Here is a 12,258-nt window from a genome sequence, read left to right as displayed (position 1 = left end):
CTGAAGGATGGGCAAAAGTGTAGTCTTAATGAATACTTGTTAATAATGTTGATTAAGGGTATACTGTGTGCAAGATACCGCATTAAATTTTTGAGGGAGTAGGTTTATGACAGAGTTTAGATGAGTATTATCCATGTCAGCAAAGATAACTCTCATTTGTGTGATAATTGGGTCAGGAATGGTCAGACACAGATACAACAATTTATTTATAAATAGAGCACTTCAGTATTTGCAAAGTGCTTTATATCAATTTTTTTTCTTGGATCTCCCAACAACTGTGTAAGATAAATACCATTAAAATTACTCTGCCCTCCTTCAAAGATAAGTAGGCCAAAGCTAAATGACTTATTTGACTTTCCCAGACATGTATAATTAATAAGGGCTTAAAGTAGGATTTAAGTTCATTATCTTGACTCAAAGATCAAAGTTCTTTGTAGTGTACTTTGTAGTGTAGAAGCACTCTATATACTATTTTTTTTGTTCTCTATCTTTTTGTTTCTCAGAATACTACACATGTATAGCCCCAGTACTCCTTATTGATCCTGGTAACTCTTATTCCAATAGCATTTGATTTTTGGCAAACATATTCTGTAAAGGGCTGAAACTCTTAAAAGATGTGCTTGAATCAGACAATAGAGCACTTAAGACTAATTACCTATTCAGTATGAGACAATGACTCTATTAGCATATGTTTGGAAAAATGGCCTTTATCACTATTCAGTGCTTATTCAATGTTTGGTGTATACAGATAATAGGCAAGGATTAGAGGGTGGGGTAAAACAAGCCAGACTTCACTTGGCCAACAGGAGGAGAAGAGAGGTGGTGACTTTGGACTCAAGAATCCAGGAGTCTCTTGGCAATTTTGTCCATCTCCTTCACTTCTCCCTCTAAAGACCAAGGACTTTTACTTATCTCAAGTCTGACTGTTCCTGAAGCCTCCAGGGAGCTAGTCTGGACTTCACAATATTCATCACATGTATTGAATGACTTTCACATTTGAAGAAATACTGTTCCCATTTTCCCAATGAGCAAAGTACAGAAGACTTGATTAATTTCTGTGAAGTCAAATTAGCACATATTAAAATAATTTTAGTTCCCGAGTCTTCAAACTCCTAATCAAGTGTTCTTTCCAAAATAGTGCTATTCATCAAAACCTAGACATTTCTGAGCAGAAAACATATCATTTTGGTATAAAAATTGAAGAGTACATCAGTGGGAAGGATGGTCATATACTATGGCTATATGTATTTGATTCAATAGTTGCAATTACCAAAATGACTCTAGTACCATATATGAGATTAATTTTGCTATGTTTTAACTATAAATTGGCTGTTTATATTCTATTAAATATTGTTCCCATTAAGGAAAATCCTTGATTATATTAGCTATAAAAATGAACTTTTCTCTATTATTTTATAGTTTATGAGACAAAGTTTTAAGTATTTACTTCCTTTCCTAAAGTGAGAAATGCCACTTTGGGGATTGTCAAATTTGTAGTAGATTTTATAAAGTGAAAAATAATATACAAGTGACTCTCTATGAGAGAATATACTGAATGAATTTTGGGGATTTAGAGTAACTGCTCTGACAACCACTTATGTCCTTGGACTCTTAATTGCTTGATTATGGTCTTCACATAAAATAGGTTTCTGACCATGTTTTATGTCTTGTAGTTATTCATCATACAGAGTAGAAATTTCTAATGATTATTCTTTTGTTGCAGGTGAATAACATCACTCTCAAGTGACCTCATGGAAAACAGAACTAAAATGAATGAGTTCATCCTTACAGGATTAACAGATGTTCCAGAGCTTCAGGTTCCTCTCTTCATAATATTCATCCTCATTTACTTCATTACTATGGTAGGGAACCTGGGGATAGTAGTTCTGATCGCCTTGGATTCCCGCCTTCATACCCCTATGTATTTTTTCCTCAGTAACCTCTCCCTGGTGGATTGTGGCTACTCCTCAGCTATTACACCCAAGGTGATGGCTGGGCTCCTCAAAGGAGACAAAGTCATTTCCTATAATGGATGTGCAGCACAATTATTCTTTGTTGGGACCTTTGCTTGCACTGATAGTTTCCTCTTAGCCTCCATGGCCTATGATCGTCATGCAGCTGTGTGCAAGCCCCTACATTATACCACTACCATGACATCAACAGTATGTGTGCAGCTAGTCATTGGTGCTTACATCTGTAGCCTGTTAGCCACCTCCATAGTTGCAGGAACGATATTTAGCCTTTCCTTTTGTAGGTCAAACATACTTGAACACTTTTTCTGTGATATTACCCCTCTGCTACTTCTCTCTTGCTCTGATGTTCACATTACTGAGTTAGTAATCTTTACAGTAGGGTTATTCACTGTCTCTTCTCCACTTCTTGTCATCTTTATCTCTTACTTACTAATTTTCATCACCATCTTGAAGATCCGTTCTGCTGAAGGCCGCCAGAAAGCCTTCTCCACCTGTGCTTCCCATCTCACGGCAGTGTCTATATTTTATGGGACAATCATGTTCATGTACTTCCAACCTAGTTCAAACCATTCAATGGACTCAGACAAAGTGGTGTCAGTATTCTACACCATGGTTATCCCTATGTTGAACCCTCTGGTTTATAGTCTTAGGAACAAAGACATTAAGAATGCTTTCAGGAAAGCTATGAGAAGATAACTTCAAATAGATCATCTTTTTTTCTTAGAAAATACAACCTGCATCTTTTTTCCTCTGGGAACCATCCCTCAAATTAGGCTCTTTTTCTTGTGCACACAAAGTATTTACCAACCTTTTTAGAGACAACATCATATAGTAGAAAGTGTCATAGACTCAGAGTTAGAAGAGACATGAACTTAAATTCCCTGTCAGATACTTTTATGTTTCATACCTTTGACAAGCTACTTAATGTCTCAACATCAGTTTCCTCCTATTTAAATGGCTTTAATAGCATACCATATTTATTGTTTTTTTTTTTTTTTGTGGAATGAATAACACACACACACACACACACACACACACACACACACCCAAGCATGATATTATGATTCTAGCTTCTATCCTTTTAGAAAGAGGAAGATCAGCTTTATGAGTTCTAAAACATTTACTATTTAGACAGCAAAAATCCTTAATAGTTTAGAAAACACAGTTTTAATGGTAATGCCACTGATATTTGCTAGACCCTAAACCAGAGGTGAACTGGGAAATACTTAGAACTTGACATTCAATTAAAAAAAGAATTCACATAACCCAATTTAAAATTTAACTAGCATTATTATTTTCTCTATCACTTTCTAAAGATTAAACCATCAACAAAACAATAAGAGAAATTTGGAACTATGGAACAGGAAAGTGAAATTATAAAAGATTTGATAAGGATAATGTTTCCATTCCTACATGGCAAAACGATACAGTTCCTAATATTTTTTTTTCTTATTTTAGAGCCACTAGAAGTATACACAGAGGGCATAGGTGTGAGTTGAATATGGTGGGATAATTTCTTTTAAATAAAATTAAGAATTGAGAAAGAGGAAAGTATTGGGAAAAGGAGAAAAGGATATATATATATATATATATAATGGAATAAATTAATCTGATATAAAAGGAGTCCATAACATATATTACAATGGAGAGGAAAAGGGGAAATTATTTTTGGGAGGGGAGGGGCAGGAGAAACACATGACCATAAATTCCATAGCAAATCTTCTAATACCAACTTCAGTGATCTTTTCACTATATTTTTGTTTCATGTCCAGAGTCACATTTGATCTTCACCAAGTCCTTCTGATGGTAGACTAGTCTGAGTTTATCATATCCATTTAAAAGATGAATAAACTGAACTCTGGAGATATTCAGTGACTTGTCACATAGCTAGGAGGTGGTACAAGAAAGACTAGAAACTAACTTTTGACAATGGCCATTACCACCTTTTCTACTTTGTTTTGCTAATAACAAGCTAAGAATGATAAAGTACCCATGAGAAAATACTCTTTTTTCCCATTGTGAGAGCAGAATTTAATGGCTTATTTTGTTCTTGAATTGGCAATAGAGCTGCCAGGTATCTCCAAGGGACCACCATCTCCCAAGAGCTGAAGGACTCCAAGGTCTTCATAAAGACCATGCCTCATCTCCAATTTTTGCTACTGATACTGAAACATTATAGATTCCATTATAGAATTCAGCACTGTGGTGGGTCAAATTCTCCAACTCATTTATTTATCCATCTAATTTGTTTTCTATTTGCTGAAAATGAGCTAAATGAAATCAATGCCAAAACAATGATAAAAAAAATGACCATTCTGCTATTAGAAAACTTTGAACTCTTTGCCCCAGTGACTAGCAAATAATTTCTCCATGAGATCAGAGGCTCCCTAAGCTTAGGACTTCAAGGTCAACCACTGAATATAAAGTTCTTTGTTAACTTTTGTCTTTGGAGTCATGGCCACCTTTATCCATAATCAGACCAGGGAGGTTGTAGGATATCAACCCAAGGTTATAGTGCTCATGGAGACAGAAACATAATACAACTAGACCTGGAGATAGGATAGACCTGGATAAAATTCTTCATTATCTCTGAGATAACTAACTCACTCTCATCATGGGTAAGTTGCTTGGCTTTCATTTCCTTATTCAAAAATAGTGTATAATTACAACTGTGATACTTTTCTCATAGGGTTTTCTCCAGATTCAAATGAACTCATGCATATAAATTGTATTTAAATATCCAATATATCTAATACACATATTGGATATATTTATATCCAATAATATAATATATATTATTATAAATAATAATAGCTATTATCCATTATCCACTTTTATCTACTAGGTATTATCCATTACTTGTAGCTTTTCAAGCTCATCATTCTTCAGCTAGCAAAGGAGCAATCTGAGTGATGGGAAACTGTATACTCCTAATAAACACAAAATTAAATAATTTTCTGCTTGATAATAATTACATTGTTAACAATTAACTTGATTAAAGGCATATTGTGTGCAGGATATTGAATTCAATTCTCGAGGAAGTGGGTTGATAACAAAGTTTAGAAGAGTACAGAACTGACAATGGTAGGTCATTTCTGTAGCATTTGAATCTTGGCAAACATCTTCCTCACAGGCACTATGTGGCCTCCATACCTGGAGAAATATTCTTCCTATTTTCCAAATAAGAAAGATAGAAGTACAAAAGGCAAATTTATTGCTTAATATTTTGAATCCTCTTTTTTGTTATGCTGTACACATAGCAATTTATTTCCTTTATCTATTTTGTATTTATGTTTTTAATTTTTTTTCAAAAAAAGTATAAAAGGCTTGATTAATTTCTATGAGGTTACAGAATTATTGCATTTCATCGCAAGATTACAATCCAAGTTTTCATGCTCCTAACCAAAAATTCTTAACAAAATAGTACTATCCACCAAAAATAGATATTTCTGAATAGAAATTCAATTTCCTTGTCAGCCCTGGAGATTAAGAACAGCTCTCTCAAGACATAAAAATGCAAGTCTCTTGACTCAACTTGGAATACATCACTGAGAAGGATTATCATATACTATGTCTACACATTGTTTGATTCAATAATATCAATCATCAAAATGGCTTCAGTACCATATATGACATCAATATTACTATAAATCATAATAAACATGTATTATATTTAATATTGTTCCTATTATATTAAAATGATTGATTGTATTTATTGTAAAAGTTGACTTTTTTCTACTCCTTGAATAGTCAATGAAACAGGTATTTATTTTCTAATTGCTTAGAAATCACACATCAACCCCATTAGAAAGAAGTTATTTTACAGCAGGACAATGAAGAATGATAAGTGTCTAAATTAACAGAGTTGCAAAGTATCATAGGATGATGAATTTACAACTGGAAAGGATCTCAGACATTATCTAGACTGATATTTTTTCCTTTATTGACGAGCAAGGAGAGCTCCATAGTATTCTAGGGGTAAAAGAACTTAAGATATTTTTGACAGATAACACAGGTAGTAGAAGTATTAATAATTAAAACAATAGTAGACAACATTTAAAGAAAGCTTGAAATTTTCAAAGTACTTCACAGTCTAGACTCAAAACAGTACTATAATGTAGGTGCCATCAATTTTATCTTCTTTTGACATATGAGTGAAATGAGGCTCTGAGTTGAAGTGACATGTATAATCACAGTGACAAAAAGTGCTAACAGTTAAATTTTCCTATGAAATGAACAATAATGTCCACCTTTGTCTCTCTTTCTGTAATTCTGTAATTCTCTGTCTTTCTGCTTGTCTCTCTCTGTGTGTCTCTGTTTATCTCTGACTGTTTATCTCCTTCTCTTTCTCTTTCTCTCTCTCTGTCTTTGTGTGTGTGTGTGTATGTACATATACATACATATAAACATATATACATGCACATATACACACATATAAATGTGTGAGTATGTATTTGCTGATTATGTTTGTGATATGTTAAAGAAGAGGCCAAGTAGTCCCCTAAAGATTTCAAGAAATGGGAAATCCAGTATATGTTAAGGAAGCCCTTTTTACTTCCGAATAACAATGTTTTTAGAATATTTTTCTTACATCACACTTAAATTTGTTTCTTCTCAACCTTTTCCCTTTGTTGCTGGGTTGTTTTTTTTTGGGGGGGGGTACAAATAAAACAAACTAAATCCTTTTTCTATATCTCAGTTCTTCATATGCTTCAAGAAATTTTCAATCCCATCCTCTATCCTGGCACCTATAGTTTAGCATCTCTGAACTAGAAGATGAGTTTGTTCCATCAATCCCCATATGGCTAAATTTCAAAGTCCTTTGTCATGCTGGCTGAGCTTCTCTGGAAGATCTCTAGTCTCAATGAATGAAATTCTGAAATGTGCTCCAAGAATAGAGAGGACCACCATTGTATGTTTGGATACTCTATCTCTCCCTTCAATGCAAGGTCAAATTGGCTTTCTTATTTGCTATGTATGTTAGTTACAAAATTGTTGTAGGGTTCAAATGATCCAATATATTTAAAATACATTGTAAACTTTAAAGAAGCAGCTCTGGTAGAGTGGGTAGAGCAGTAGGACTGGAATTAAGACATCCTGAGCTCAAATGCTCATAGATACTTAAGCAGCAATTCTGGGCAAGTCATTTAACTTCTGTTTGTCTCAATTTTAAAATGTGAATAATTACAGTACCTACTTTACAAGGTTGTGAGAATATTTATAAAGTGCAGCAGGGTGCTTGACATATAATAGATGCTGTATAAATGCTATTTTCCTTCACTCCACTATAATATAAGTGCTAGTCCTTGTTATCTTTGGCAGCAACCTGCTATTAGTTACACTTCTCTTTTTCTAAATCTAGAAATATTTTTCATTGCAAGAGAAAATAGAAGAAAAATAAAATTGAAGAGCTCTGAATTTGCTTCTCATTCATTGTATTTGCCTTACCTGTCCAGAAAATCAGTCCAGTTCTTTTTTTTAAATTATCCTTTGTTTCCATAAATACTCATTTAAAAAAAAATACCAATCCATTTGTAGTTATCTGCTTTCTGGGTCTCTCCCAATTCATTTTGAGCCCTGAAATTTCCCTGATTCTATTTCTGTAACATAAGATCTGCTTTTGCATTCATTCCTGGTTACCACTCATTTATTTCTGTTCTGAAATATTTTTTCACATCTTAATCTGTCTAATTATAAATTCCCCCCTATATCTTCAATTTCATTTTTGAAATGTTTCTATTCCCTCATTTCAAATTTAACTCCCTAAAGAATTGATACATAGGATATTATTTTGTCCTTCTGCTAAAATGCCTGGAATTGACTCTTAAGCTTAATAGACATTTTTGCTTGGTGATTTTTTTTTTTTTTATCTATCTCAAGCTTCAGAGTAATTTAATTATTTTCATTCTACTCTTGTAACATTGCCATTTATTTTGATTCTACCTAACAATTCCCTCTCAATTATGATAATCAAATGAATAATAGAACTTCCTCATAGATATTTCTTAATTTTTGAACTTTCAATGGATAAAAAAATTCATTTTCACTAAAAAAGCAAAAGCTGTTCTTTGGGAGGAGAGGCAGAGAGATGCATGTGTAATAGATAAAGGAAAGAAGAGCACACAGAGAAGTAAGCAGATAAAAAAGGGAGGCAACAAAGACAGGGAAAGACGGACACAGACAAAAATGCAAAGATACAGAGAGACAGAGAACAAGATTGAAAGACAGGGAGATAGAATGAGAGAGGCAGAATAAGAAAGAACTTTATGGCAGATGCCCAGATAATTGAACACTCCTTCAGTACTGATAATAACCATGGTGCTTTTCACCACGTTTCCCCATGGTTCCTGGATTTCTTCATATAACTATATTTTCCCAGTCTAATAAAAAAAAATACAAGATCCTGCTGCTTTCTACCCCTTGTCATTGAAATAAGGGGAAAATCTTTCCAGAATTATATTCCAGTTATGAGTTTTATTCCCCAAGTCTAAATGTTATCTTTCTAGCCAGATTTGTGTTCCTATATTGGAGAGTCTATAAAGTCTAATATATCTTCTAGCTAAATATAATTCCTAGGGGAGCCCAAGAGGCATATATGTATGCATGTATGTATATCACTTGTCTTTCATTCTTGCTAGTTTACTAGTTCTTCTCTTTTTCCAATATTACATGACTTTTGACAGGTGTTTTTGGTAGAGATGAGTTCTAGTCACAAGTAAACTGAGGCAGATGTTCTTTGAGGAACTAGGGTGATTTGAATCTCTAATTCTGTTTACTATTTTTTTTAAAGATACAGGAGACAGCATGTTGAAATCTGTTTACCACTTGTGTGAAAATCTGTAATGACTCATTGTGATAGAGATGAAACTAAAATACCCTAAGTATAAGTGGTGTACATGGCAGCCTTTTCCCAATTGTAAATGCTTATAATAGTACCTAAAAATGGATTATGTATTTATCTCATGCTCAAAGGCCACTGGATTACTATTAAACAATGAGGAAGACAATAAGCATTGATTAAATTTCTGCTCTGTATCCCAGAACGAAGTTAAACACTGAGCAAACAAAGAAAAATAAAATAATTTTTGCCTTCAAATAATGCATAATCTGAAGATAATGTGTGAATAACTATGTACAAACTATATCCAAGTTAAATTAGAGATAATCAAAAGAGTGGAGAACTGACATTAAAATAGGGAAATACATTCTGTAGTTGTGATTTCTTTGGGACCCAGAAAAGTGAATAGTGAATTAAGGTATAAACTGCCCCTGTTTGTAGCCATCTTCTGCTTTTACAATGACAGTGGTGGAAAATTTAAAAAGGAAAAAGGTGTGTGAAGGAAACAAATTTAGAAATCATACATTTATAATTATATGATTTATCATTGACATTTTGACCATGACTCCCACAACTATGCAACTGGTGTCTATTAACATCTGCTCCTCTTCAGGAACTGGCCACTTCAGTTCATTGCACAGAACTTTCAGTCACTATAATTCTGTGACTAAGCAGCATTATAGCAAAATCCCAGTCAAACTTTCTTTGATTCTCTCCTTCTCTATCTTTTAATTTTTTTCTTATTTTATTTTTTTCTACTTTATTCCTCTTTTCTCTTTTTATTCATCAGAATGAAGCATATTAAGATAAAAAAGTCACTCTTAACTCTAAGAAAGAATAATTCATTTTTGAATGCAGATTTTTGCCAGAAAATAAGGTACTTCCCTTTCTTGAAAGGGAAAATAACATTTTGGTGATTGGCTAATATGGAGTAGATGAAAAACTGGTGAGAAGAAATGCATGAAGGACTCTCTATGAGAAAATTGATCAATGAATTTTGAAACCTAGAACAACTTTTGTGACAACTATCTAGATGTAATTGATCTCTGAATTCCTTATTTCTAGCCCTTACTTAAGATAAGTCTCTGACCATGTTTTATATCTTGGAGTTAGTAGTCGCACAAACTGGGTTTTCTGGTGACTACTCTTTTCTTTCAGGTGGATGACATTATTCTCAAGTGACATCTATGGAAAACAAGTCAAAAGTGAATGAGTTTATCCTTCTAGGAATAACAGATGATCCAGAGCTTCAGGTCCCTCTCTTCATCATGTTCACCTTCATCTATCTCATCACCTTGGTTGGGAACCTGGGCATAGTAGCTCTGATCTCCTGGGATTCCCATCTCCACACTCCCATGTACTTTTTCCTCAGTAATCTCTCTCTTGTGGATTTTGGCTACTCTTCAGCTGTTACTCCTAAGGTGATGGCTGGGCTTCTCAGAGGGGATAAAATCATCTCTTATAATGGATGTGCTACACAATTGTTCTTTGTCGGGACCTTTGCTACTACTGAAAGTTTCCTCTTAGCCTCCATGGCCTATGATCGCCATGCAGCTGTGTGTAAGCCTCTACATTACACCACCACCATGACTTCAACACTATGTGCAATTCTGGCCAGTGGCACTCACCTCTGTGGTTTTTTAACCTCCTCCATAGTTATAGGGAATATTTTTAGCCTTTCTTTCTGTAGGTCCAACATAGTCCATCACTTTTTCTGTGATATTCCTCCTCTCCTATTTCTCTCTTGTTCTGATATTCACATAATTGAATTAGTAATCTTCATCATAGGGTCAATCACTGTCTTTTTTCCATTTATCGTTATCTTCACCTCATACTTCTTAATCTTCATCACCATCCTGAAGATCCATTCTGCTGAAGGCCGCCAGAAAGCCTTCTCCACTTGTGCTTCCCATCTCATAGCAGTGTCTATATTTTATGGGACAATCATCTTCATGTACCTGCAGCCCAGCTCTAGCCATTCAATGGATATAGACAAAACAGTGTCTGTATTCTACACCATCGTCATCCCTATGTTAAACCCTCTGATCTATAGTATGAGGAACAAAGATGTCAAGAATGCTTTTATGAAAACTGTGAGAGGAAGGTGACTTTAATTAGATAGTCCTTTTTTTAAAAAAAGAAAATCCAATGTATATCTCTCCCCACCCCCCCAACTCTAGGATCCAGTCCCTCCCAGTCAAGTTATTTTTCTTATGCACCAAGGAATATAATTCAAACTTTGTCAGAGGCAACATCACTTAGTTGAGAATGCAATAGACATGGAGTTAAGAGAGCCCTGAATTTAAATTCTGTCTTGTGTATTTTTATATTGTTTAGCCCTAGACAAGGAATTGACATTTTCTGTCTCATTTTCCTCATGTATGATGTGGCTTAATAGTATCCCATGTCTTATGAGTGTTGTGTGGAATGAATGGCACATATGTATACACATACATACAGACATTACATAGAGATTCCAGCTATTATCCTTCTAGAAAGAGAAAAATAATCCCCACCTTTTTGAACAACAAAATTTTTGGAGGGCAAAGTCATAGAGTCACTTGGGAAGTGTACCTTGGATGGTATTGGCATTCCTTATTCAGCAACCCCAGCTCAGAGGTGTCCCTAAAATACCTTTGTTTTAGGGGCACCGAGGGAGCTTCAATACAGTTCAAAGTATTCAATGGACATAAACAAAATGGTGTTTATATTCTATGCCATGATCACCTTCATGTTGAATCCTCTGATTTATTATTTAAGGAACAATATAAGAGTTTTATGAAAGATGTGAGAAGAAAATGACTTTAGTTATATATCTTTCTTTTTCTCAGAGAGCTCTCTGGAAAGCGAAAAAAAGCAAACTTTATCCATGACAAATTTTAAAATTTAATCCATATTATTTTCTCCATCAATTTATGAAGTCTCAATTTTCAACAAAACAATAAATTAAGGCTTGATTTGTATCATTTACTGATTTCTACATTTTAAATACTGATGATCAAATTTAAATTATCTTTTTTTCAAAACAGTTGGAGCTGGCTCTAACACACCACCACAGTATGTCAGTCTTTAGGAAAGAATATAAACAATTAGAGGGTTACAAGAACCTGGAAGGGGCTTTCAATGATCCTATGGGAGAGAGGTATTTTAATGCAAAGTCAGTATCCTGATGTCAATCAATTCCTTTTTAGCTAAAAGGTTCTTTGGGTGCTTTATGTGTTTCTATGTCTGAATAGGAATTCATGTGATCTTAAAATATTTTGAATTTTCTGGATTATGAAATAAAAATTCTGACCAATGAATTATTTTTTACTGGCTTGAGACTTTTCTTTATCATATTGGCAGAGACTTGAGAAGTATTATACTATCAGTATGTAAATTGGTTTTCCAGGAACAATTCCCTTCAGAGGGTGGTGTGAAATTGAAAACTGATACCTACTTTATTTT

General features: G+C 34.1%; 2 protein-coding genes across 2 annotated transcripts; both read left to right on the top strand.

Moving 5' to 3' along the window:
• Window positions 1-1,751: 1,751 nt before the first annotated feature.
• Window positions 1,752-2,669, top strand: LOC127541083 (olfactory receptor 5B12-like). Its single transcript, XM_051966175.1, has one exon. The coding sequence runs from the start codon at window positions 1,752-1,754 to the stop codon at window positions 2,667-2,669; it is 918 nt and encodes a 305-aa protein (XP_051822135.1).
• Window positions 2,670-9,995: 7,326 nt separating this feature from the next.
• Window positions 9,996-10,919, top strand: LOC127540284 (olfactory receptor 5B12-like). The gene has a single exon (XM_051964911.1). It carries the CDS (start codon window positions 9,999-10,001, stop codon window positions 10,917-10,919), a length of 921 nt encoding a protein of 306 aa, XP_051820871.1. The 5' UTR covers window positions 9,996-9,998.
• The last annotated feature ends 1,339 nt before the right edge of the window (window positions 10,920-12,258 follow it).

The sequence above is a fragment of the Antechinus flavipes genome, chromosome 6 (genome assembly GCF_016432865.1).
Source record: "Antechinus flavipes isolate AdamAnt ecotype Samford, QLD, Australia chromosome 6, AdamAnt_v2, whole genome shotgun sequence".
Lineage (NCBI taxonomy): Eukaryota > Metazoa > Chordata > Mammalia > Dasyuromorphia > Dasyuridae > Antechinus > Antechinus flavipes.
This window is presented reverse-complemented; position numbering and strand designations above follow the sequence as displayed.

Coding starts and splice junctions, on each gene's coding strand:
- LOC127540284 (XM_051964911.1), top strand. CDS start 9,999: ATGGAAAACAAGTCAAAAGTGAATGAGTTTATCCTTCTAGGAATAACA.
- LOC127541083 (XM_051966175.1), top strand. CDS start 1,752: ATGGAAAACAGAACTAAAATGAATGAGTTCATCCTTACAGGATTAACA.